The 26050-nt window shown below is 38.1% G+C and overlaps 1 protein-coding gene across 1 annotated transcript in view; it reads left to right on the forward strand.

Moving 5' to 3' along the window:
* Positions 1-26050, forward strand: part of UBA6 (ubiquitin like modifier activating enzyme 6) — a 69510-nt gene that overhangs the window by 30256 nt on the left and 13204 nt on the right. Inside the window, exons 13-27 of the mRNA XM_008158731.3 lie at positions 893-959; positions 2859-3002; positions 6465-6532; positions 7024-7102; positions 8386-8466; positions 13902-13979; positions 15525-15706; positions 17657-17762; positions 19936-20025; positions 20137-20217; positions 20984-21112; positions 23353-23404; positions 23489-23552; positions 24494-24563; positions 25957-26028. Of these exons, the coding sequence (XP_008156953.2) occupies positions 893-959; positions 2859-3002; positions 6465-6532; positions 7024-7102; positions 8386-8466; positions 13902-13979; positions 15525-15706; positions 17657-17762; positions 19936-20025; positions 20137-20217; positions 20984-21112; positions 23353-23404; positions 23489-23552; positions 24494-24563; positions 25957-26028 (1363 nt within the window). The remainder of the gene's footprint in view (positions 1-892; positions 960-2858; positions 3003-6464; positions 6533-7023; positions 7103-8385; positions 8467-13901; positions 13980-15524; positions 15707-17656; positions 17763-19935; positions 20026-20136; positions 20218-20983; positions 21113-23352; positions 23405-23488; positions 23553-24493; positions 24564-25956; positions 26029-26050) is intronic.

Below are 26050 nucleotides of genomic sequence, written 5' to 3' on the forward strand. Positions count from 1 at the left end.
TATCAACAGGGCCTGATCAGAAAGGCAGGGCTGATCAGCAGCCCCTGTGGAGGCTCGAAGAGAAATGGAGGCAGCTGCTGGCCAGGCTTGGAGGGAAAGAGAGAGGCAAATGCTGGTCAAAAGCTGCCACAGATGCTACAGATCAGCCCCTGCTTCTCTCTTCAGGTCACTTTCCGGGCCTGCTTCACAGCCCCCTCAGCAGTCACTGCTGGGTCACTGGGCCTGCAGCCACAGTAGTCAGCCTTTGGTCATGATCGGTCATTACACCCTGGCTCTTTATTATAGAGATTTAAAAGTAAATGGAAGCATGTGTAACATTGTTAGTTGGAAAAAAATGAAATTTTTCCTTAAATGTTATGAACATTATTAGATGACACTTAAATAAATGTTCTAATATAATATTGGGGGGAAAAACAGTATTTCAGAGATTATAGTTTAAAATATTTAAAAACTAATTAAGCATCTTAAAATTGCAACAACAGTATGTACCCCAAACTATATAAATACTTTTATGACTTCCTGGTCTTCCTGGTGAGAAAAGAGATTAATTTATAAAATTGGAATTACATCAAATAAGACCTTTCCCATTTTTAATTCTTCAAAAGCTACAACTTTTTTAATTGAAAAATCTGATATTAATTCAGTTATGAAATCCATTATGTAATAGTTTTCTTTCTAGCCTATTAAGTCAGAAGTATTGTTCTTAGGTGAGCATGATTTTGAAGTAATGTATTTGTGAGCCAGTGTTCATGTCACTAAAGCAATTTGTGCTTCTACCTGTTAGTAAAATTCCACATTTTCTTACATATATCTTAGATTTGAATATGATCTATTGTTTATTGCATTTGAGAAAACTGAATTTGAATTTGAGGTGCTTTGTTTTGAATCCTAGATGCAAAAAAGATTCAGAAGAGCTGTTAAAACTAGCAACATCTATAAGGGAAACCTTGGAAGAGAAGGTGAGTATTGAAAGTTAACAGCTATCAAAGTGTAACATATAAATATTCTGTATATTAATTTTCTCTTAACCTTCAAATCCAAGCTTTGCTACTTATTGATTCTAACAGGAGACAAGTTACTTGGCTGCATTCTGCTGTAATTTATAAATTTATAAAATGTTAACATGCCTCAGAGAGTTCTTATGTACAATAGACTAGAGGCCTGGTGCACGAAATTCGTGCACTCTGGGCAGGGGGCGGGGGGTCCCTCAGCCTGACCTGTGCCCTCTTGTAGTCAGGGAGCCCTCAGGGAATGTCCAACTGATGGCTTAGGTCTGCTCCTCCTGGGAAGAGGGCCTAAGCTGGCAGTCGGACATCCTTAGTGCTGCCGCGGAGGCAGGAGAAGCTCCCGCCACTGCCACTGTGCTCGCCAGCCATGAACCTGACTTCTGGCTGAGCGGCGCTTCCCCTGTGGGAGTGCACTGACCACCAGGGGGCAGCTCCTGTGTTGAGCATATGCCCCCTGGTGATCAGTGTGTGTCATAGCGACCAGTCATTCCACTGTTTGGTCAATTTGCATATTAGCCTTTTATTATATAGGATAATTTAATTTTTTAAGGTACCTTGAACAGTATGTGGCATATAGTAATTCAAATTTGCCACTGCTCTATTTTTAGTATTAGTATTTTCTCTTCTGATTTACTTGGTTTGTTAACTCACCAAATATATGTAACCTACTATATAAACTCATTAGCTTTCCTATATATAAATTGTCTCTTTTATAAGTTATATATTCATATCCCTTAATTGCATTTTGCATATCATGTGTGGACATATTACCTAGAAAATGGATTTTTTTCATGTTATGGTGCTAGTGCCTGCTGGCCAAATGTTTCATTGTAGCAGATATAAATGTAGCAATGTTTGTGCAGTTATTTGAAAATTATGTTGTTTCTGTTGTTACTTTGTAAAAATGAAGGAGAAATGGAACTTACCATTAGTAAGAATAATATCTCATATTTTATGTAATTAAAAGAAAGAAGAAAAAAATAAGTGTACTGAAACAGTGAATCACTAGTCATAAATGAAAGCCCTTTTATTGCATGTAGAGTGGTTAAAAAAATGTCTAAGAGGTTAAGAACCTTATGATTTCACTCATGTAGAAATCAAACAAAAAAACAAATGAACAATCATAAACACAAAAATAGACTCTTAGATACACTTTTTATTTACCACTTAGAGCACAAACTGATAGCTAGCTCCTCATCATTTATATGGATCATTTTATTTTCATTTATCTTTGTTCAAGGTTTTTCCATAGTTTTCATTAAAACTTTTTTTACAATTCTGGTTGTTTCTAAATATTGACAGACATCACAGAACTGTTATTTAACAAAACCTATAGATGTTAGATATTTCATTTAATTCTAAATCGTGTGTTTGTGTCACATAACAAGTAAGAAAGCAAAAATGGCAGGTACTGTAAAGAGAAATATGTACTGCTTGGGAAACTAACATGCAACTGGGTCTTTTATTGTAAGATTAGAACTTTTTTAGGACTTAAAAGCTGTTTTAATGTTTTCATTGATTTTTAGAGAGAGAGAAAGGAGAGGGAGAGAGAGATGGAAACATCTTTGAAAAACAGCCATTTTGCTGCCTCCTGCACACCCCCTACTGGGAGTCAGGCCTGCAACCTGGTCATGTGACTGACTCAGAATCATATTGGTAACCTTTCGTTGCGTGGGTCGAAGCTTAATCCACTGAGCCACAGAGGCTGGGCAGGACTTTAAAACTATTGAGAGAAACTGAGTGGCTTTTTTTGAAGTTTAGCTATAAAAATTCTCACATTAAGTCATTGAAATTTTGTGTGTACTATGTGAATACTGTTAATACTGTTGTCTTTCCTGACTTATGTTTCAGCCTGAAGTAAATGCTGACGTTGTGCGTTGGCTCTCGTGGACTGCTCAAGGCTTTTTACCCCCACTTGCTGCAGCAGTAGGAGGTGTTGCCAGCCAAGAAGTATTGAAAGCTGTGACAGGAAAGTTTTCTCCTTTGTGCCAGTGGGTTAGTTCTGTATTTTAGTATAGTTTTATATTTAAGGTTGAATTATCCATTTATGCAATTAATGTCTGTTTGGAATTTTAGTATTAATATGTTAGAAAAGCAACCTTACAATATTTTCGATGCATGAGAGACATCTAATATGCTACCAAAACTTAAATCTATGATTGAAACTCTTACGATCATATATTGAGGCTATTGGATTATAACCCAGAGTTGCGTTCTAGGATATGTTTCCCTCATTTGTGAGAGTTAGGGTGTGCTATCCTTAATGTTTAGTCTCCTGTATTATTATGTTAGCATTCATGGGCTCTCAGGATTCTTCAACTTGTTCTGAAATTATGACTTCCTAGCTCATTTCCTCTATAGTGTATGTAAGTATAAGTGACATATAATATCCCTCAAGCTGGAAAATAAATGTAGAATAGGTACTTATCAAAGAGTAATCAAGGTTGTACCTGAGGGGGTGCCATCCTATATAATAAAAGCCCAGTGACGGAAACAGTGGAACGACCCGAGACCAGAACCACCATGGCCCCTCTCCGGGCCTGGCCCCGACCCCCAGCAAGCAGTGAGGGGTGATCATGCAGGCAGGTGAGCAGTTAGGGGTGATCAGGCAGGTAGACGAGTGGTTAGGGGTGATCAGGTAGGCAGGCCAGCAGGCCGAGCCCGCAAATCATCACCTCAAAGAAAGAGACTTAGGCCACCCGCCACAGCCTGCGGGAGGGATGCTGGGAGGCTGTGATGGGAGGCACTGGCGGTGGTGAACGCTGCAGGGCAAGACTGGTGCCATGGCGGCTCCTGAGCAGGCGTGGCACCTGCAGCCTGGCCCAGGCCCTGGGGTTGCAGCCTCTGCCCGCGGCTTCTGCAGGGCTAGACTGCCACTCCTCCTGCTATGATGCCTGGGCAGATCCCAGACCCTTCCATGACTGTGGACTCTCTGTCAGGGTTCAGCCCTGACTGCAGAGAAGCTGAAATATGCGGACATCCACAACATTGGGGCCATGATCACCCCTTTGCACTTCCTGGAGATGAAACTGGGCAAGAGGCCTCAACCTGTGAAAAGTGAGCTACACAAAGAAGAAGAGTGGAGGAAAAGGCGCAGGGAAAAGAAAGTTGTGGCAGCCTGATGCCGGAACAAGAAGGAGCGGATGGAGTTTCTGCAGCAGGAATCTGAGTGGCTGTAGCTCATGAATGCAGAACTGAAAACCCAGATGGAGGAGCTGAAGCAGGAGCGGCAGCATCTCATCTTGATGCTCAACCAGCATCGCCCCACCTGCATTGTCAGGACCGACAGCGTTAAGACCCCCAACTAAGAAGGCAACCCACTGCTGGAGCAGCTGGAGACGTGACCATGGGCTGGGAGGAGGAAGGGAAAAGGAGGAGGGTCCGAGAGGGCTCTTCCTTGCTGCATGAAAAACTCTTCAATGAGGTTCAGCACAGCCAGCATCAGGCTTTTTTGTGAAACTCAGATCAGCTACACCAGGGGAAGAAACCCAGGCGCTGATGAAACCCAGGACCAAGCACTGAGACCAAAGTAGTCCTGGAGGGGGTGGAGGGGGGTTTGTTCTGCCTGGGGCCAGGCTTTCAGGAGGCAGGATAGAGGCTCTGGGCTGGAGAGATACCCAACTGTGGGTATTTCTCCAGCTTCTCTGCCAGATCACCCACCCAAAGGACCTCTGAGCAGCCAGGAAAAGCCATGAGTTGCAACCAAAATTAGACTGAGTATGGAACTCAATAGTGAAACTGCAATCTGCCTGCCCCCAGCCCCCCAGCCCTGGGCCTGACCCTGATCCTAATACAAGCCAGGCCCTGCTGTACCCACCCACCGTGGTCCAGCTCAGTCCTGCCCAGAGTGACAGCCAGGGTGCACCCTCGCCCGCCCTGCTGGAGTTGCTGTGGGCACGAGGCACAGGTGCCCTTGCAGAGCACATACTCTGAATGTTTACAGACTGGCTGTCCTGGCAGGGCTTTCAATTACACATGTTTTTTTATACTTTCTTTTTTTAAAATATTTTTTTACAAAAAAAAATAATTTTATACGAGCAGTATATAAATGGATTTCTATAATCATTTGATGTGATATAGTATAAATTGCTATGGTTTGTTGTTAAGAACAGATATTCAGCAGTTATGGCTGGTGTGTTTAACTTCTAAGTACTGTAGTCTCTGGGTGTTGGGGGTGGCAGGGGCGGGGGTGTGGTGCATTTTCATCCTGGTAAACCCTTCATAGTACTCAGTTCTGTATAGCTCAGTAAACATTACTCTTACTTAAAAAAAAAAAAAAAAAAAGAGGAAGGCCCAGGCTACCCGGCCCATGGTGCTACAGCAGGTGGGTGTGGCCTCCCTCTGCGAGATGATCAATCTGGGGGCCCAGCCATCAGTTGCCCCACAGAGGGAGGCCCAGGCCACTGGCCAGCGGTACTGTGGCCAGTGTGCGGGGCCAGCCAGCAATCGCTTCGCAAAGGGAGGCCCAGGTCAGCAAGCGATTGCACCCCACCCCTGTCGCCTGCAGAGGGAGGTGACCCGTGACAAGGGAGGGGGGAGCAGCACTCCGCAGATGGCAAGCAGTGACAGCAGCAGGGGCGGGGCCAGTTGCCCGCAGTCAGGGAAAGGAAAGCCCCATAGACCCTGATCTCAGGCCAGGCCTAGTGTCCCTACCTGAGGCGTCCCAGATTGCGAGAGGGTGCAGGCTGGGCTGAGGAACGCCCCCGCCCCAAGTGTGCACTTGGCCTCTATTAAGAAATTAAGACCCCAAAGAGGCATTGGGCAGTTGAGGCTTATATGCCATCTGGACAAAGGAGAGAGAGGCAAGGGCCTGGGATTTCAAAGGGAAAGGCAGTTTATAGATAGATGAAAAAGATCAAACGTGGTAAACAAATTCTTGCTGGGATACAGAGGGAAGTTCACCAAACAGGCTTTGCTAGATTCCTACCTTGTTGCCACATTTATGTAGCTAAGGTTATGCTCCCTTCCTTTCAGCATGTTTTTCTATTTGAATTCCTTTAGGCAGGTAAAGTGAGAAGGTTAGAGGATCTTTTTAAGTCTTTAATAACCAGCTTAAAATCAATTTCCCAAAAGGCATATTTTGGGGTGGCAACAGTTTGGTCGTTTTCATTACTTATTCAGATGTAGCTAAAATTGAATGGGACTTCCAGAGTTTTTATGTAGTTATATAAAATAGATATGAAGGTGAAGTTTTCTTTTGTTTGTTAAACACCTTTAAGATGGCTAAATTACATGAATCAAATTATATATTTTAACAAATCCTTCAGGTTTAATCATTGCTTTAATGAAAGAATACAGGAGTGTATAATGTATAAAAACAATTACATTTTGAATCTATTATTCTACATTGGTATTTTATTATTATTTTTCTTAATTATTAAATAACTACAGAAGAGAACTACTTTTTCTCTTAAATTCTGTACATAGTAAGTTATTTTTTTTATCTTCTACTTTAAGTTATACATTGATGCAGCAGATATTGTCGAGTTCCTAAGCAAACCAGAACAGGAAGAATTTCTCCCACGGTAATACTAGGATTTCTGTTGTTTTTTTCTTATTTGTATATTTGTGATAGGCAACCAGATTAAAAGAGTTTTTGTTTAAACATGCAGTTGTTTTAAATTAAATGTCTTTTCTGGAACCTAGCTCATTTACTTCTGCAGTCATTTTCCTTTTTAGAGGTGACATGCCATAATAATGCCATATGTCTTTACCAATTTATAAATAATAAATATAAAGTTTTAAATTATATATTTTTATGTGAATGGTTAGCATTCAAAATACCACTTTGATGAACAGTTGCTAACTGCAACTTTTATTTGTATCAGTGATTCGCCTTTTTGAGTCACAAATCTCTTGAGAATCTGATTAAAGCTTATGGATTCATTTGCTCCAAAATCACATACCCCAATAGTTCTGCCTTCATTTTAAAGTACTTTAAGTTTGTGTCAACAATGAAACTAATCTTAATGTTTTAAATGCCTTTCTGTTTTCTTTGTTATATTCTTTTCTTCAGAGGAGATAGATATGATGCCTTACGAGCCTGCATTGGAGACACTTTGTGTCAGAAGCTACAAAATTTGAATATCTTCTTAGTAAGTATAATAATGATGAAAATAAATAGTACATTCAAACTGCTATTATATATCATCAATTTAATTCATTAAAGCAAATTGACTATAAATGAGTAGTTTCTAACATAGTAGACATTTAGTAAATCTTTAGAACAGGAATTTGCAAACTATGGCTGGCAAACCAAATCCATCATCCTGCTTGTTAATAAAGTTTCATTGGATCACATTCATTCACTTATTATTGTCTGAAATTTCTTTTCTGCTACAATACTCGTTTGACAGAGACCATATGGAGTGCAAAGCTGAAAATATTTGCTGTTTGGCCCTTTACAGAAAATATTTGCCAACCCCTGATCTAAAGAATTAATACATTTAAAATGAAAATATGTGTATTACAGTTTTGAACATTACATAATTTTCTAGAAATACATTAAAATTGGTCAGGTGTTTGTTTTTTGTGTTTTTGTTTTTTTTCCTTACCAAATGGAGGAATATGGAAGTGCATTCTATCTTTCTTAAATTCCCAGAGAATCTTTTTTATTAAAATACTAGAGGCCCAGTGCACAGATTTGTGCACCCATGGGCTCCCTCAGCTGGCCTGCGCCCTCTCACAATGCAAGACCCCTCAGGGGATGTAGTAGTGCGCGAAGCGGCAGGTGGCCGGGGATGAGCCTAAGCCCAGGCCGGGCACTGCGCTGCTCCCGCTCATCCTGGCCCTGCTGCACCTGCCACTGCAGCTACTTGGTGGTGCTGCTACAGAGGCAGGAGAGGCTTATGCCACCACAGCTGTGCTCGTCAGCCTTGAGCCTGGTGTCTGGCGCCCATCGGTCAGCTGAGCGGTGCGCCCACTGTGGGAGCGCACTGACCACCAGAGGGCTGCTCCTGCATTGAGCGTCTGCCCCCCTGGTGGTCAGTGCGTGTCATAGCGACTGGTCGCTTAGGATTTTATATATATAGATTGCACTGATGATTTTTGCTGTTTGTTTTTAGCTTATATTAAAAAAACATGAGCTCACTATTTGACTTTCCTTTGGAATTTTAAAATGTTTTCTCATCAAAGGAAAGGCAAATATTGTGCTTTTTCTTACTTTGGTTTATACTTTTTTTTATGTTCTGTAACTGAGACACTTCATAATGGCATCATAAACCAGTTAAAACTTTAAACTAAAATGAATCAAACATGTTCAAATTATTTTTAAAGTGTTTATTGTGAGTTAGCATTTGATGAAAATTACTATGAAATTGCTCTTTAGTAAGTAGAAGCTCTGATTTTATTTACTTTGATATATTTTTCTTCTCCATAGGTAGGATGTGGAGCCATAGGCTGTGAAATGTTAAAAAATTTTGCTTTACTTGGTGTTGGCACAAGCAAAGAGAAGGGAATGGTAAGACAAATATCCTTGAGAGTTAAAATGTATACATATTTCTGTTGTAGTCCATTTTTGAACTCCATAGATCTTAAGTATTGAATTGTGAGGATAGGTTATTAAGCTAGAAATTGAAAGATTCTGATTTTACTCTGACCACTTGTCAAAAGTTATGTGGCCCCATGGCAAATTGCTTTAATTCTGTGCTCCTAATTTCATTCTCCAATACTGTGCAGCTGATATCTGTACAACCTACCTCATAATGTTATTATGAAGATCAAATGTGAAAGGGCTTTGCAAACTTTAAAGCATATATTGTTATTATTTTATTAGATACTAGTTAATTATTAAGTAAATCTTCAAAATGTGCAGAGCTAACATTAGAAAGTTGAAGACTAATCAGATATAATTTCAGTTAGTGATTATCAAAAGAAGGGAATAAACTCGTGAATCAATTAAATTCTTAAGTCTATAAGTGTGAGTTAATTGGGAAGCCATGTCATATCCTACCTAATAATAGACAAATATGCAAATTGACCATACCTCTGACACCCACAAGCCACGCCCACCATCCAATCAGAGCGAGCATGCAAATTAACCCAAACCAAGATGGCTACAGCCACAGAGAGCAAGGTTTCCTAGGTAACAGAGGAAGCCAAGCTTTCCGCCTGCCCTTGCCAGGCCTAAGCCTCCACTCAAGCTACAAAGTTTCAATTATAGAAGGTAAACAAATTCAAACAAATGGCGGCAGAATGAGCTTGAGAGAGCAGGCCAGGGTTGCCGCTGGCAACAGGGGAAGCAAAGCTTTCCACACACCCTGGCCGGGCCCACCCGCTTAAGGCAACAAAGTTTCAATTATAACCCCAACAGAAATGGCTGCCGGCCTCAGAGGGAGCCCCAGGCTTGGCTCTGCTCCAGGCTACAAAGTATCAATTGTAGAAGGAAAATAAATTCCAGATACCAGGGCCTCCGCTTGGGTTGCCAGGGGGCATGGCCGCCTGGCAAACCATCATAAGCCCCTTGCTCAGGCCACCCCACGCCCCAAGGGAACTCCCACCTGATCCAGGACACCCTTCAGGGCAAACCAGCTGGCCCCCACCCCTGTACCAGGCCTCTATCCTATCTAATAAAAGAGTAATATACAGATTGATCATCATTGCAACACACAATATAGCTGCCCCCATGTGGTCAAAGATCCTGCCCCCATTTGGACACAAGATGGCCACCACAAGATGGCCAGCAGGAGAGGGCAGTTGGGAGGCACCCAGCCTGCAAGGGAGGGCAGTTGAGAAGGACCAGGCCTGCAAGGGAGGGCAGTTGGAGGTGATCAATCCTGCAGGAGAAGGCAGTTAGGGGTGACCAAGCCGGCAGAGGAGGGAAGTTGGTAGCAAACAGGCTGGCAGCAGAGTGGTTAGGGGGTGATCAGGCTGGCAGGCAGAAGCGGTTAGGGGCAATCAGGAAGGCAGGCAGGCAAGCAGTTGGGAGCCAGCAGTCCTGGATTGTGAGAGTGATGTCCGACTGCCCGTTTAGGCCCGATCCCAGGGATCGGGCCTAAACGGGCAGTCGGACATCCCTTGAGGGGTCCCATATTGGAGAGGGTACAGGCTGGGCTGAGGGACAAACCCCCTCCGTGCACGAATTTCGTGCACTGGGCCTCTAGTATTTTAATAAAAATATATTTCACATTAAGATGTAAACTAGCTTCCCAGCGTATTGACTTCATAGATTTCTCATGGTAATTAATAGTAATTTTATAGTTAATTAAACTTGGCTTATTGTTTTACTCAAAGAGGTTATTTGTTATTATTCCTGCTCAGTATTTCTAAATGTTGTGTACTACAAACTGCAATTGGTTCTAGTGGTTTTAAAATATATTTCTTAAAAAAAAAAAAAAGATCCTTGGTTGCATGCATTTGGCAATCACCTGAATACTTTAACTTCTTGTAAATTCACAGTGCTTATCCTATATAATCCTATATAATAAAAGCTAATATGCTAAATGTCTGGTCAGCCATTCAACCAATCAAAGCATAATATATGCTCAAGCGCTCGCAATGACATGCACTGACCACCAGGGGGCAGACGCTCTGACCGGTAGGTTAGCTTACTGCTGGGGTCCAGCTGATCAGGACTAAGCTTGACGGGCAAGACACGTCCTGGAGCCCTCCCACAGTCCCTCTCCGGCTGGCCAACCTCCCGTGTCCCTCCTCGGCCCCGATCATGCACCGGTGGAGTCCATTGGCCTGGCCGGCGCCCTCGCACAATCCGGGATCCCTTGGGGGATGTCAAAGAGCCAGTTTCAGCCCGATCCCACAGGCCAGGTCAAGGGACCCCACTGGTGCACAAATTCTATAAAAGCCTAAGCAACCATTATGACCGGTCGACCAAATGACTAGTTGACCGGTTGCTATGATGCGCACTGACCACCAGGGGGCAGATGCACGAGCTGCCCCCTGGTGGTCAGTGTGCTCCCACAGCCAACCTCCTGCGGCCAACCATCTTCCCGTGGTCCCTCCCCCCAGCTAGCCAGCCAACTTCCTGTGGTCCCTCCCCCTGGCCAGCCAACCTCCCAGCCCCAATCAGCCCGATTGGGACTGGGCGAGACAGGCCCCGATTGGCCCTGATCACCGGGCAGGCTGAGGGACCCCACCCATGCATGAATTCATGCACCAGGCCTCTAGTTAGCATATAAAGTTTAGAAAAAGAATTTCAGTAAACAGACCTACTGACTTCAGGTAACAAAACAAAGTAAGTTAATTGGGAAGGATTTTTATCTTATTGCAAACACATAGACTTGTTGTGTAAATTTTTTTTTTTTTTTAAGTTTTTCATATGTAGCAAAACTAACTGGAAAGAAGGAAAGAGAAGCCAGATTCCAGGAACCAAAAGAGAAATTAATTCCTAAACTAAAAGTTGTGGTGACTTCCAAGCATTTGTCTTTTTCTTTTCTTTCTTTTCCTTTTTTTTTTTAATTGATTTTTAGAGAGAGAGAGAAAGTGAGAGAGAGGTGGGGGACATCAATTGGTTGTTCCATCTGTTTATGTAATTATTGATTGATTCTTGCCAACCAAGGATTGAACCTGCGACCTTGGTGCATCTGAACAATGCTCTAACCAACTGAATTATCTGGCCAGGGCCAAGCATTTCTGTCTCGAATATTTGTCCAAAACATTAAATAGAAAGAGAAGTCACTCATGACAAATTAAAACACAGAGCATGCACCACACTGGTAAATGGGGTCCAAAATTATACAAAAATTTTAAGCAGAGAATTAATATAGCAAATTTAGGACCATTGAAAGCTCTAGAGCTCTGACTAAAACAAATGCAAAACTGCATCATGGTGATACTTAAACACCCAGAGTACATAGGATTATGCAGAAAAATCATCATCCATTAAAGACGGTTCACAATAAAAAGTGATAATCTGATAGGAAAAAAGTACCACCTAAAAAAATAATCAGCCAAGGAAAATGGAAGAATTAGCTTTCTAAGTACTATAGGTAATAAATAGAGTGCTACAGATAATAGAAAAATATAGAGATAATAGAACAAACTTTAAAATGAAGTTAGAAATGATCAGAGATTAAAGTAAATAAATAAGAACTTCTATATAGTAAGTGAGCTCAAAATTCATATATATTAGAAGTGAGAATTTATTGGAAATTGCATAGTCCTATGTAAGTGCAGAATTTCCATAGATAATGAAGAAGAGACAGTTTCAATGATAATGGCAAAAGTTTTAACTTTGGATGGTAAGTGCATGATGCATTATGCAGATGATATGTTATAGAGTTGTACATTTGAAATCTGTATGGTTTTATTAATTAACTAGAGGCCCATTGCATGAAGATTCGTACAATAGGCCTTCCTTCCTCTGGCTGACGGCACCGATTTTTCTCTGTTACACGGGACCCAGACCTTCCCTCCTGGCTCAGCAAAGAAGCCAAGCCTCAAGGCTAGGCTTCTCCGCTCCAGCCACAGTGAGGCTTGGCTTCTCCACTCCTGCCGCAGCAAGGCTTGGCTTCTCTGCTCAGGCTGCAGCAGAGAAGCCAAGCCTCTTCAGTCTTCAGTCTTCAGTCGCCTTCAGTCTTCAGTCTTCGCTCTGCAACTGTGTATGCAAATTAACCTTCCATCTTTGTTGGGTTAATTTGCATATTCGCTCCTGATTGGCTGGTGGGCATTGTGGGGGTATGGTCAATTTGCATATTTATCTTTTATTAGTGTAAATGTCACTCCAATAAATTCAATTTTAAAAAGTAAACATAGCCGAAACCGGTTTGGCTCATTGGATAGAGCGTCGGTCTGCAGACTGAAAGGTCCTGGGTTCAATTCTGGTCAAGGGCGTGTACCTTGGTTGCGGGCACATCCCCAGTAGGGGGTGTGCAGGAGGCAGCTGATCAATGTTTCTCATCGATGTTTCTAGCTCTCTATCCCTCTCTCTTCCTTTCTGTAAAAAAATCAATAAAATATATTTTTTAAAAAAAGTAAAGATAAAGTAATGAAAACAAATATGGGCAACAACCACCAAAATGAAAAGAGACAAGTGTGTTCAAACAAATCAAAGGCAAAGATAAAAAGAGAGATTACCTAATAAACTTCTCATCAACAATAAATGCATACCTATGCCCTGGCTGGTGTGCTCAGTTAGTTGAGTGTCAGTCACTGGTTCAATTACCAGTTAGGGTATATGCCCGGGTTACAAGCTCAATCCTCAGTAGGGGGTCTGCAGGAGGCAGCCAGTGGATGTTTTTCGCATTGATGTTTCTCTCTTTAAAAATCAATAAAAACATTTTTTTTTAAAAAAGAAATGCACACCTAAAGATAGGGAATCGGATCTTCACAGTGCAAGGTCAAATTTGCTATCAATCCAGATTTATGTACCCAGCTAATTATCCTTCAAGACAAGTAAAGATATTTGACAAGTAAAATGATGAAAAACTATCACTTACTGGTTCTCACTGAAAGAATTATTAGATAACATGAGCAATGCATAAAGCAAGGGTAAGTAGAGGCATTTGTCAATATCTTAGATTGATTTTTAAAACCTTTAAAATATATGATTTGGAAGTGGATGGTTAAAAGTAAGTAAAATGTTTATTGATAACATGGAAAATAAAAGGGAGACTTTATATATTATCTAATTGTTCAGAAGCAAAATATTTTAATTAATTTTAGATAAGTCACATACGCATGTTTAAATTTTGAATACATAACATAAAAGTAAATGTTTAACTTGCTTGATCTGTTCCTTTGCTAAGCATTAATTATAATTAAGTGTAAGTATAAAAGAGTAGTAATGGTAATCATTTTGGAATATTTGTATTCACATAATTTTTACCAGTCAAAATAATTTACAATAATGGTGGGAGTAGTTTCAGTCATCCTGAGAAAAACAGAATAGATTTAAACATTTGTTACATAATTTCAGCCATTTTCTTTTTTTGGTATTAGGTTACAATTACAGATCCTGACTTGATAGAAAAATCTAACTTGAACAGACAGTTCTTATTTCGTCCTCATCACATACAGGTATGTTGCTATGTTTCAAATTTAAATCATCTGTTGTATTATACAAAACAAAAGAGAATTTCCTTTTAATACATAGAAAATGGTGCTTGACAAGCATAATATACTCTTTTTTTATTAGAACCTCAAATTACCAAATAATGGGAATGATTATAGAGGAAAATATTTTTTAATGTAAAAATTGGTTTTGCAATGATTTTGGATATTAAAAACTGAGTTGTGAATTGTGGGTGGTATTTTTTTCATTTTGTAATCACCAAATTATGTCAACATATTTTATTTTAGAAACTACATACATGTGTGTGTGTGTGTGTATATATATGTATATATATATATGTGTATATATATATATACACACACACAGAAACATTCTCTCTAATTTGAAGTGTTCAAGTTTAGCATTTATAATTTTGTGCTTTATGGATATTGTTTAACATCCTTTTTTATTATAAAATAATGCTTTTCCATCTTTTTCATAGTGATCCAAAAATTTAAGTCAGAAAAAGAAGCAGTTTAATCAGTCAAGCAAATTTGCTTTTACTTTTGAAATGTTTTTTCATTTTATTTTTTAATGACTCATAATCATAGCTTAAGAATGTCATAAACAGAAAAGTAACTAAAGCAGGTGGCATAGTTAACCTAATTGACTCACTTATCCAAATATAAAGAACTAAGTAACAGGGTCTTTCATGAACTATAAAATGTATGTCAGAAAATTAACTTATTTAACTTATAGAACTTGGCCTATTTATTATTTTACTGACTTCTAGCAAAGTATTTTCAAGTGAACTTTGTTGACATTTGAAATGACACTAATAATCTTTAAGAAAATAATGAATTATGTTTAGGGTACTTTTTTTTTTAATAAAACTTGAAACATACGTAATAATTTTTTTAAAGATTTGTATCCATAAATAGTAATATTTTTTAAATATTTTTTTTCTCAAAGTGTTAAATTACCATATGTTTGAGAGCTTATATTATGCATTTTGGATTTCTAATATTTTACTGAATGTATTCTCATCTTTTTCTGGGCACTTAGCCAATTTATAACTAGGAAGAACAATGTGCTTTTAATTGGACTTTTAACTAGTTGTTGTTGTTGTTGTTGTTTAATTGATATGAGAGAGAAAGAGAGAGAAACATCTATTTGTTGGTTCCTCTTATTTACGTATTCATTGGTTGACTCTTGTATGTATCCTGACCAGGGATCCAACCCGCAACTGTGACATATCAGGAAGATGCTCTTAGCAACTGAGCTACCCGGACAGGGCCTAACTAATATTTCAAGAACTCTAAAGCATTTAGCTGTAAAAGAGAGGTTGTTTAAATTTCAATTAATAATGTGTAAATTATTTAGACTACTGGGCACTATTACATGTAGTCTGAATACAGTCTGAATGTAATTTCCACAAACTAAAACTTGGAAATTTATCTCATTCTCAACTCCGTACATATTTTCCAGAGTGACAAGAATGTGTAAGTTCAATCATAGGTTGTCTTTTTCTGTTTAACATTTATTTCTTCTGCTTGTTGTTATTTGTTTAGAAACCTAAAAGCTATACTGCTGCTGATGCAACCCTGAAAATAAATCCTCAAGTAAAAATAGATGCACACTTGAACAAAGTATGTCCAGCCACTGAGGCTATTTACAATGATGAGTTCTATAATAAACAAGATATAATTATTACAGCATTAGATAATGTTGAAGCCAGGAGATATGTAGACAGGTATGTAATTGAAATTTAGGTTCATTGTCTTTACTTATTTTTTTAATTTTTAAAATGTTTTTATTGATTTTAGAGAGAGGGAGAGGGAGATGTCAGTGTGAGAAACATCAATCAGCCGCCTCCTACATGCTCCCTCGTAGGGAAGGAGCTGCAACCCAGGCATGTGTCCTGTCTAGGAATTGGACCTGCAGTCATGCAACCTCACAGTGCATGGGATAGTGCTCAACCAACGGAACCACACCGGCCAGGGCATCATTGTCTTTTTTGTTTGTTTTCACTTCTGTTTCCCATGCCTATTTGTTGAAAAGTTACTTAATTTTTTAATTTTTCTTTATGTTGCTATTATAATACTTTCTCAAACTCTGTGATGATTTCTCATTATACCTAGGATAAAATTTTAAAACTTTAACGTGGCCTCAATGTATTTTATAGTGTCTGTCACTTACTTCTCCACCTCTCCATCTTAACATTTACCTATTCCTTCCTGGCTCCCCTTATTCCAGCTACACATTTGTTTTTTTCAATTCTTACAGTGCATCCATCATTTTTTAAATTATTATTACTAAAGGCCCGATGCATGTTATAAATTCGTGCAAGGGGTTTGGCCCTCACAGCTGCAGCGGCTGTCCTCAGCCCTCGCAGCCCCGGCTTTATCGGAAGGTCGTCTGGAAGGACGTCCAGAAGGTTGTTCGGCTGTCCAGTCTAATTAGCATATTACACTTTTATTATTATAGACTAGTGGCCTTGTGCACGAATCCGTGCGCAAGTAGCTTGCTGCCGCTTGCCTCAGCTGGCCACCCCGCCCACCACCGCTCACAGCTCTCCACCACACGTATCTCACTGCCCTGCACTCCTGTAGCTCTCTGCCACAGGTAGCTCGCTGCCCTACCCTCCTGTATCTCTCCACCACTTGTAGCTCACTGTCCCACCCTCCTGTTGATCGGTCGTTACGTGACAGCGTCCAATTTGCATATTACCCTATTATAAGTATAGATTTTTTTTTACCTCAAACTTGCACATACTCTTCTTCAGCCTCAGGAAACTATGTTTATCTCTTTCCATAACTCCTGATCCCAAATTTACCTATTCCTCATTTACCTTAGTTTTTTTCTTCACCCTATAGTTGCAACCTAAATTTCTTTCTTTAACTGCCAAATTCTAAATTAAAATCTATGGTAATCTTTCATAGCACTAAGCATTTTCCTTCATAGCACTTAATTTTATTGATACACATATTTATTTAATGTTTTTTTCCTCATTAAATCATTTATTTAGGAACCGTTTATTTTTCCATCACTGTATCACTGGTGTTCATTCAACACATGATGTCATTCAGTAAATATTAGTGAAATAAGAAGAATGGATGACTATAATGTGTACATCTTACATAATTTTTCTTACATCTTTATATGTCTCTTGAATGTTAAGGTGTTAGAGCAAATATATTAACAGAAAAATTTATCAGTTGAGAGTATAGTGGAAAGTTTATTTTTTCCTTTCTTGGTCAGAAGAAGGAAAAAACTTTAATAAATTGTATAGAATACAGGTATTATAAATATTTAAGAAGGTATAGTATTGTTCGGAATTAAGAAAGTATTGGGAAGAAACAGTGGGAAAGAACCGATAGCCAGAAAGTAACCAAAGAAGAAATAGGAAGCAAAAGAAGAAAAGATAACATAGCTAAGAGGTAACCTAATGGAAAACAAGCCCAAAATGTGGCGGTGGTGGTGGTAGAAGGTAGAGACAAAAATGACTAGATTGAACAACATAATTTGTTGGGGGAAGGGGACAGGAATGATTAATGGGTTGTTTGGTGGTAATGTATGTTTCCTAAAATATAGTCCAGTAGTGATCAGTGTGTGAAGTAGTCAGTAGACAGTAGTAGGATTTCCTCTGCCTGCATTGCTATTACTCACTTTTGTGCTTGTTTCCTATTGTCTTTTCAAATAGCCGTTCTGTGGCAAATCTACGGCCTCTCCTGGATTCTGGAACAATGGGCACTAAGGGACACACTGAAGTTATTGTACCTCATTTGACCGAGTCTTATATTAGTCATGTAAGTGAACCAATTTTTTAAAGTAAATGTCTCTTCTTTATATCTCATCATTTTATTATCTTCATCAGTCCACAAATTTGATTTACCTTCTCTAATCCTGTTTTGATCTGCCAGTGATATTCATACATATGTGTATGTACAATTCTAAAAACATAGATGAACTGATTTTTTTAAATCATCAAAATTTTGGTTTGGAGTCTATCTTTTACTGTTTATTTCTCAAAGCTGCTTGATTAGTTTTCTAACAACCATCCAACTGTAACTCATGAAATATTAGGGACCAAACTCTCTCTCTCTCTCTCTCTCTGTCTCTCTCTCTCTCTCTCTCTCTCTCTCTCTCTCTCTCTCTCTCTCTCTCTCTCTCTCTATATATATATATATATATATATATTAGAGGCCCAGTGCATGATTGAATCATGCACGTGTAGGGTCCCCTACACACTTTTGCTTTTCGCAGTGGAGCTGGGTGCCTGTCCGCTGGTGCCGGAGCAGACAGGCACCCAGCTCCCCCACTTTTGATGGTCCGCGGCCGCTGAGGGGGGCTACCCTGCTGTTGAGAGGCGCAGGGGGCGGGACTCCCGCCCCCTGCGCCTCTCAGCGGCTGCTGAGGGAGGCTGCCACGGACACCTAGCTACCCTGCCATTGAGAGGCGCAGCTGGGTGTCCACGGCAGGCCCCCTCAGCGGCCGCGGATCTGGCTGTTGAGAGGCACAGGGGGCGGGGAGTCCCGCCCCCTGCGCCTCTCAACAGCAGGGTAGCTCCCCTCAGTGGCAGCGGATCCGTGCCTCTCAATGGCTGGATAGGCCACCCTGAGTCCCGCCCCCCAGCCTCCCGCCGCCCAATCGTGAGCGTAGCGGAGTGATGGTAATTTACATGTTACTCTATTATTAGATAGGAGATATATATATATATATATATATACATATATATACACACACACACATACACATACATATATACACACACACACACACACATATATATATATTTTTTTACTATAAATGATATATAGATATAACTTTTTTAAACCCCCACAGTAATCTTGATATACTGATGAAGCTGAAAATCACTGGCCTAAGAAATAATTGCAGGCCTTGGGATTTAAAGAAAGATCAACCTCAGTTGTAAAATTGAAAGAAGTATATATATATATTTTTTTCTTTTCTTTTACTTTTTTCTTTTTTTAAAGAAGTCTATTTTTTACATGTGTAAATATCCCTTTATTTAATGAAAATCTTTAGTAATATTTCAAATATTTTATAATATTTTCCCATTTACTCTCATGAAATCAGAAGTTTTATAATAAAAACATAGTAAACAAGTTGATGAATTTAATTTGTAGGAAATTAGATGGAGGAAATCATGATACATTAGCTGTTATGTTGGAAATTTTTCAAAGTAGAGAATATTATAAAATTCCAAAAGTTCCATTGATTCTCTTGTTCTATATCTTTCTCAAACCTTTTCCTGTCTTCTCTGATTTCATACTCAAAATTGAGAATTTAATACTCTTCTCACCTCTTTGGCTTATATTTTATGATATTTAAAAAATCAACAAACTAAAATATAAATATCCAAGTAAAAAGAGACCAAGTGAGTCATTTTATATTAGGTATACAAATAAGCGTGGCCAAATGTACCCTATACAGGATATAGATTTTTTTCAGTGGTTCCTTTTTACCTGAGACAATATAGGCATTTGCCATTTACTTTATATACTTTCTACTCAAAGCTGTACCAAGCATCAAGGACTTATTCATGTTCCCCAGTTTTTATCTCCTTGGAGAAACTCATGGTATCCTGAGAACTGTATTGGGGATTCTTGAATTACTTTTCATAATAGGGAGTAGTATAAAGTTTTAAATGTAACCTCGATTCTGGGAGGGAAAAAATTAATTCAATATGGTGGTCTTGTCTTCCATGAGTGCCACATGGTGCCGAAAGTGATCGTAGAATTCATGTTTGTTTTTACATTGCTATTAACAAGTAGATTAAGTGTCAGAAGAATCAGTTTGTCTTCTTGGTGCCTAGAAGAGAGAAGATATAAAAATATTGGATTTCTTTTATTTTTGAACTTCATTTTTTTAATGGACTTAAAGCATTCAGGTAAATTCAGCCAATAAAAAATTGCCATTGCTTCTCTTAACTGTCTGTTGTCACATTTTATAAATTAGCGGGATCCCCCCGAAGAGGAAATACCATTTTGTACTCTGAAATCCTTTCCAGCTGCTATTGAACATACTATACAATGGGCAAGAGATAAGGTAATAAAGATATTTGTTAAAGGAATTTTTTTTTGTAGTAGTAGAAATAAGATATCCCCAACTTCCAATTAGACTTCTGTTTGTAACTTTTTTCTCTCTTTTCCATAATAGTTTGAAAGTTCCTTTTCCCACAAGCCTTCATTATTTAACAAGTTTTGGCAAACCTATTCATCTGCAGAAGAAGTCTTACAGGTAAAAATCAATATTTTTTAATACAAACAACACTTTGTGTAATTTTATTTAAAAGTTCCCTGCAATTGGTTTATTATTGGTTTATTTTATCTCTTTAAAAAGAGTTTAATGGATTATTATTGTTTGTAGTAAGTATATGAAGAATCTTAAAATTAGCAGGTCACAAATGATCTTTATAAAAAAGTTTTTAGTTTTTGGGGTTTTTTTTTAGTTTGGTCGAACCATATGGAGTTGCCTCTATTTGACCATGTTTCACCCACATAACATCAATTCATATGGTTCAACCTAATAAGAGTGTATATAGTGCTAGGAGAGCTACAAATAATAAAGCAGCTCTTTCTGAGTTCTAGTGAAACTTTCACGATTAGATAGTAATATCTCAGACTTATACTCTCATATATTTTTAATCCTAAAAATGCTAGCTTTTTAGTATAAAACATTTTCTTAGTACTTCTTTTAGCCAGTACATATATACTACCAGTAGCTAGCAAGACATGAGAATAATTTGGGAGACAAGAAACTTTAGAGTTAAAATTTCATGTGCTATTTTTTTTGCTGTTTCCCCTCCAAAAGAGAAAGAAAAGAAAGGGAGAGAGGAAAAAAGTAAGGACAAGGAGCATGAGATGGCACTTCAAACTTTGGCTAATACTCACCTGGGAGAGAGGGAGGAAGGCAGAGAGAGAACTGTTGTTTGTCCTTATCTTTTGTAGGTTTTCTTAAACTTTTTATAATGGAAATGCATTTGTTTTGTTTTCTCTCATTCTAGAAACTACAAACTGGACACAATTTAGAAGGCTCATTTCAAGTTATTAAATTACTTAGCAGAAGACCTAGAAATTGGTCCCATTGTGTAGAATTAGCAAGATTAAAGTTTGAAAAATATTTTAACCATAAGGTAAGTATGCATTATAAAACATTAAGAAAAGGTCTGACCTTGGCTTATTTAATTACTACCAAATTAATTTCATTGACCTGAAATGTCTACTCTTTCTTTTGGGAAGCTTTTCAGAAATAAGTAGTAAATTAAATGAGAACAAGTGCTGAGCACACAACTAATTTCTTTTTAAATGTCACTTATTAAAGAATGCATTTAAACTTCACTAATTGGCTTGTTAGATGTAAATTTAACTTATCCTTCTCTTTCTGTTTACAAAATTGGGTTTTATTAGATAGAGATTCCTTCTGGAGTATACGGAATATATTTCATCAGTAGTCTAAATGTAGTTTGTTTTTCAGAGTAAAGGAAAAGACTGTAAAAATAGAGAAATTCAGTCAGAAATTTTGTTGTAATTTTGCCTTCTCCATCCTGTCTGATAATGATATTTTGTGTTTGTTTCCCCATTTGTAAAAGGGGTGTAATAAGTTGGTACCTAATTAATAGGGCAGTGATGAGGCTCAAATGAGTTAATCCTATCTAATAAAGGACTAAAATGCAAATTGACCATCACTCCAACACACAAGATGGCTGCTCCCATGTGGACACAAGATGGCCAGCAGGGGAGGGCAGTTGGAAGGGACCAGGTCTGCAAGGAAGGGCAGTTGGGGGCGATCAAGCCTGCAGGGGAGGGCAGTTGGCAGTGCCCAGGCCAGCAGAGGAGGGAAGTTGGGGGCAACCGGGCCTGCAAGGAAGGGCAGTTGGGGGGGACCCAGGCCTGCAGGGGAGAGCTGTTGGGGGGGACCAGGCCTTCAGGGGAGGGCAGTTAGGGGTGACCAGGACTGCAGGGGAGGGCAGTTAGGGGCAAACAAGCTGGCAGGAGAGCAGTTAGGCATCTATCAGACTGGCAGGGGAGTGGTTAGGGGGTGATCAGGCTGGCAGGCAGAAGCAGTTAGGGGCAATCAGGAAGGCAGGCAGGTGAGCAGTTGGGAGCCAACAGTCCTGGATTATGAGAGGGATGTGTGACTGCCCTTTTAAACGGGCAGTTGGACATCCCTTGAGGGGTCCCAGATTGGAGAGGGTGCAGGCTGGGCTGAGGGACACACACACACCCCATGCACGAATTTCATGCACCGGGCCTCTAGTACATGTATAAAGTATTTAGAACAGAACCTGGCCCATAAATACTCAATAATATTGGCTGTTATTTTTACCTCCAATAACTTAACAATTGCTAGAATGTGTCCTGTACTCTCTCTTTAGTAGGTTTTCTTAAACTTTTTATAATGGAAAAATTTGAGAACAATAGAATGTAGAGAAAATAGTATTATGAATTCCCATGTAATCCTCATATATCTATCACTAAGGTTGAATAAATATCAAGTCCTAGATAGTCTTGTTTTAATCTCTAACTCCACCCTTCCCCAGATGGTTTTGAAGCAAATCCCAAACATACTACTTTAAAATACAAAATAATAAGTACTTTACTGGTTTAATATTGTTTTAATTTGAAAGTTGCCGAGTAGTATGTAAAATACACCACCATTTCTGTAAAAAGGGATGAAATAATCTAATTTGTGTTCACTGTAAATGCTGTTAACCTAAAAATAAAAGGCCAGATTGAGCGGCAATAAGCATTTAGATGAGATCCAAAAGAATAGCTATTTAGGAAGAACTGATTCAAGCAGAAACTAGAATAGTATTCTGATTAGGAGGTGAAGGCAAGGGATATTCATGAGAAGGAGAAGGAGAAAAATTACAGGAATAGAAAGGAGGATTTTTTTTTTTTTTACGGTTCTTCATACTCCAAAGAAGGAATTTCTATAGATGCAGTTACCAGCATAGTGTTGCTAATTCTAAAGAATATCTAATTATCAGTCTAATAGTCATAATGCTTTCCTGTTAGCTTTATAAACAGTTATTTGGAATATAGTACTGCCTTAGGCCCAGTCCAGTGATTATTTCACCCAGTTTAATATTCAAAGGTTTGAGGGTTAAGACCTGTAAGGCAGTTCTTCCAGGATGGCAGCTCAGACCCATTTTTAAGTGGCTTCATTTATATTATTTCTTATAATGACAAACTATTAGTGTTGATTTTAAAATAACAATAGAGCTTATTCCAGGTTCTTGAGGAGGGGGGCGGGAGGTGAGGGCAGTGACAGAATCCAGAATGTACAGATGTAGTACAAGAGTAGCTGGGAGACTTCACTGTACATCGTTTTGTGTGTTTTCATTTTTCTTTTACTTCATTTTTTCTTTAGGCTCTTCAGCTTCTTCACTGTTTCCCCCTAGATACTCGATTAAAAGATGGCAGTAAGTATAGTTGAGTATTGAGAAGAAAGTTTAATGTAATTTATTGCTGGCTATCTCAATTTAAAATAATATATCTTTTATTAGGTTTGTTTTGGCAGTCACCAAAGAGACCTCCCTGTCCAATAAAATTTGATTTTAATGAACCTTTGTAAGTATTTACATCCAGGTTTATATTTATTTGTAAATTTTTAACTTTGTATAGGCTTATTATCTTACTGGGTGACATTTTCAGACTCTTTAATGTTAAACATAGTCTGCCCAACCAAGCCAGTCACAACAACCCTTCTTTCCACACAACTTATTTATTCTCTAGGGTAAATAACCTCATTATTTTTATCTTTTCTAAAATGAAACCAAAGCGTCACCTCTTTGACTTTATCCATAAAAAGTGAAGTGACAGCAGATGTTCTCTATTTAATGAAGCTAGTATATAGGAAATTTAAGTTATTTGGGGATAAGAATGATTACTACTAAATATCTCCCTAAATAGCCTCAAATTAATTTTCAAAGGAGTTGGTCTTTGAGTGAATACCTGTATACCTATCCAGATGAGATATACACTTTATTTACACACACACACACACACACACACACACACACACTAAACACTTTGTGTGTAAGCCTTCCTTTATGCTTAGGTTTTCATCTGGTGCTTATTTTAGGCTTCCACTCACCTAATCCTGACTGCTTGCAAACTTACATTTCTTTGTTTTTATACACTCTTTTGCTTAGTATGAACCTGACATAGACTTTTTAAAAACAAATAATGCTTTTTTATGAATTAAAATGAATTTTCTTTCACTAATCTAATTTTTGCTTCTCTGGCCACTCATATCCCCAAAGTAATCATGATAACTACTTCTAAGTATCAGTGCTTATGAGGATGAACATCTGATGTTTTCTGTCTGTAGCCTCTACAGTACTTAGGTCTAGACCAGAATTTCACAGACTGACTTTTAAAAAAATAATCCTGTAACAAAAATTCTATGGTTATTTTTCTTCAACATTTTAGATACTAGTTTCTGGTGAATTAAACATCTTATTTGAAACTGTGCATTCACACTTTGTTTTATTTTTTTAATTTCAAAGGCACTTCAGTTTCCTTCTGAATGCTGCAAAATTATATGCTACAATCTATTGCATTCCATTTACGGAAGAGGTAAGATATCCTTCAAGCCTTAGCAAATGATACAAAGCCAGGGTAGAATTAGATGACTTACCAGCTAATTCCATCATCAAAATGTGTTTATATATTATGAGAATTTTTTTTTATTTTGTTGCATTGTTGTCCATAGCAAGAGCTAAAATCTCATTGCAGCATTACTAAGTAGAAGAAAGTTAATTTCCTTTCTTTCTAAATTTAAGTAGTGAAACATATTTATAAAAGCAGCCTTAGCTTTATTTTTAAAACATTTATAACATAATCGGAGCTCCAGTGGCACAATCGGTTAGCGTGCGGTACTTAAAACATTTATAACATAATAACTTCAATTGTAATTACTCTGAATTTCAAAAGGAACTATTTTATAGCAAATTTAAAATATTCCTTAGAGATTCTCTTTGTTAACATTTGTTTGGCTTATTTTATGATGCTTTTTTATATTCTTTTCAGGAAATTTGAAAATGCTACCTCATATTGACATTTCTTAGCCCTTATCATTATATCCATTCTTTTAGACATTATCTTTTTTGACTAACTATAAAGGATCTAATACAGTTTCATTTGAGAGGCAAATTTGCAGTAGTGAATTTTTCCCCACAAATGCATATTAGAGCTAAATAAATTGTAACACGTTTATATAGGCTAAATGGGGAAATATGAACCAGATTTCTAATTCTGACTATTTTAGATCTAGATCCAAATAAATCTAGCTTCCTAGGATCCAGATAAAAATGCCTGTTGTAGATTAATCCTTTTTAGAGTTAATGTAAAGAAAATATGCTGTGAATGTCCGGTAAAAATAGTGGCATACAGTCTAGTATTCTTTTTGTAAAAACAGTGGTAATTTTGTGATGTGTCATAGGTGACCTCAAAAGCAGTTTGTCTCCGTTTTTCCTAAGCAGCCTCTTAATAGTAAATATGGATCTGATAACCTTAAATTTATCCAGGTTCATCTTGAACCATTTAAATAAATTCATGTTTTCAAAGGTATGAATTCCATTTACCTATTTATTTTATTTATTGAGTATAATTTTATGCTGAGAGCTTAGTAAAAAAATGAAGACATAGTCCCCAATCTTAAAGCACTTAGTCTGATATAACCAGTCATAAAACTACCTTTATAAAAATTTGTGGAAAGAACTAAAATTTTTAGGTTTCTTGACAAATAAGTAGTTTTTTGCACATACCACTGTTACCCCAGTCTTTATAGAGTTGATATTTCTATAGAAATAAAGATAACTGTCATATAAATGGGTGTGGTTTAAATAGTCAAATGATAAATTATTCAAATATTTTTGTATAAAAAGGGACTTTTTATGGGATGATTTTAGCTTTAGAATTCAGAATTAAATGAATAAGTTTGTTGATAAATTACTTTTTTAAAAAACAGGACATATCAGCAGGTGCCCTCTTGAATATTCTTTCAGAAGTAAAGATTCAGGAATTCAAACCTTCCAGTAAGGTATGTTTAGAAATTCTTTTAT

This window comes from Eptesicus fuscus, chromosome 2 (genome assembly GCF_027574615.1).
Source record: "Eptesicus fuscus isolate TK198812 chromosome 2, DD_ASM_mEF_20220401, whole genome shotgun sequence".
In the NCBI taxonomy this organism is placed as follows: domain Eukaryota; kingdom Metazoa; phylum Chordata; class Mammalia; order Chiroptera; family Vespertilionidae; genus Eptesicus; species Eptesicus fuscus.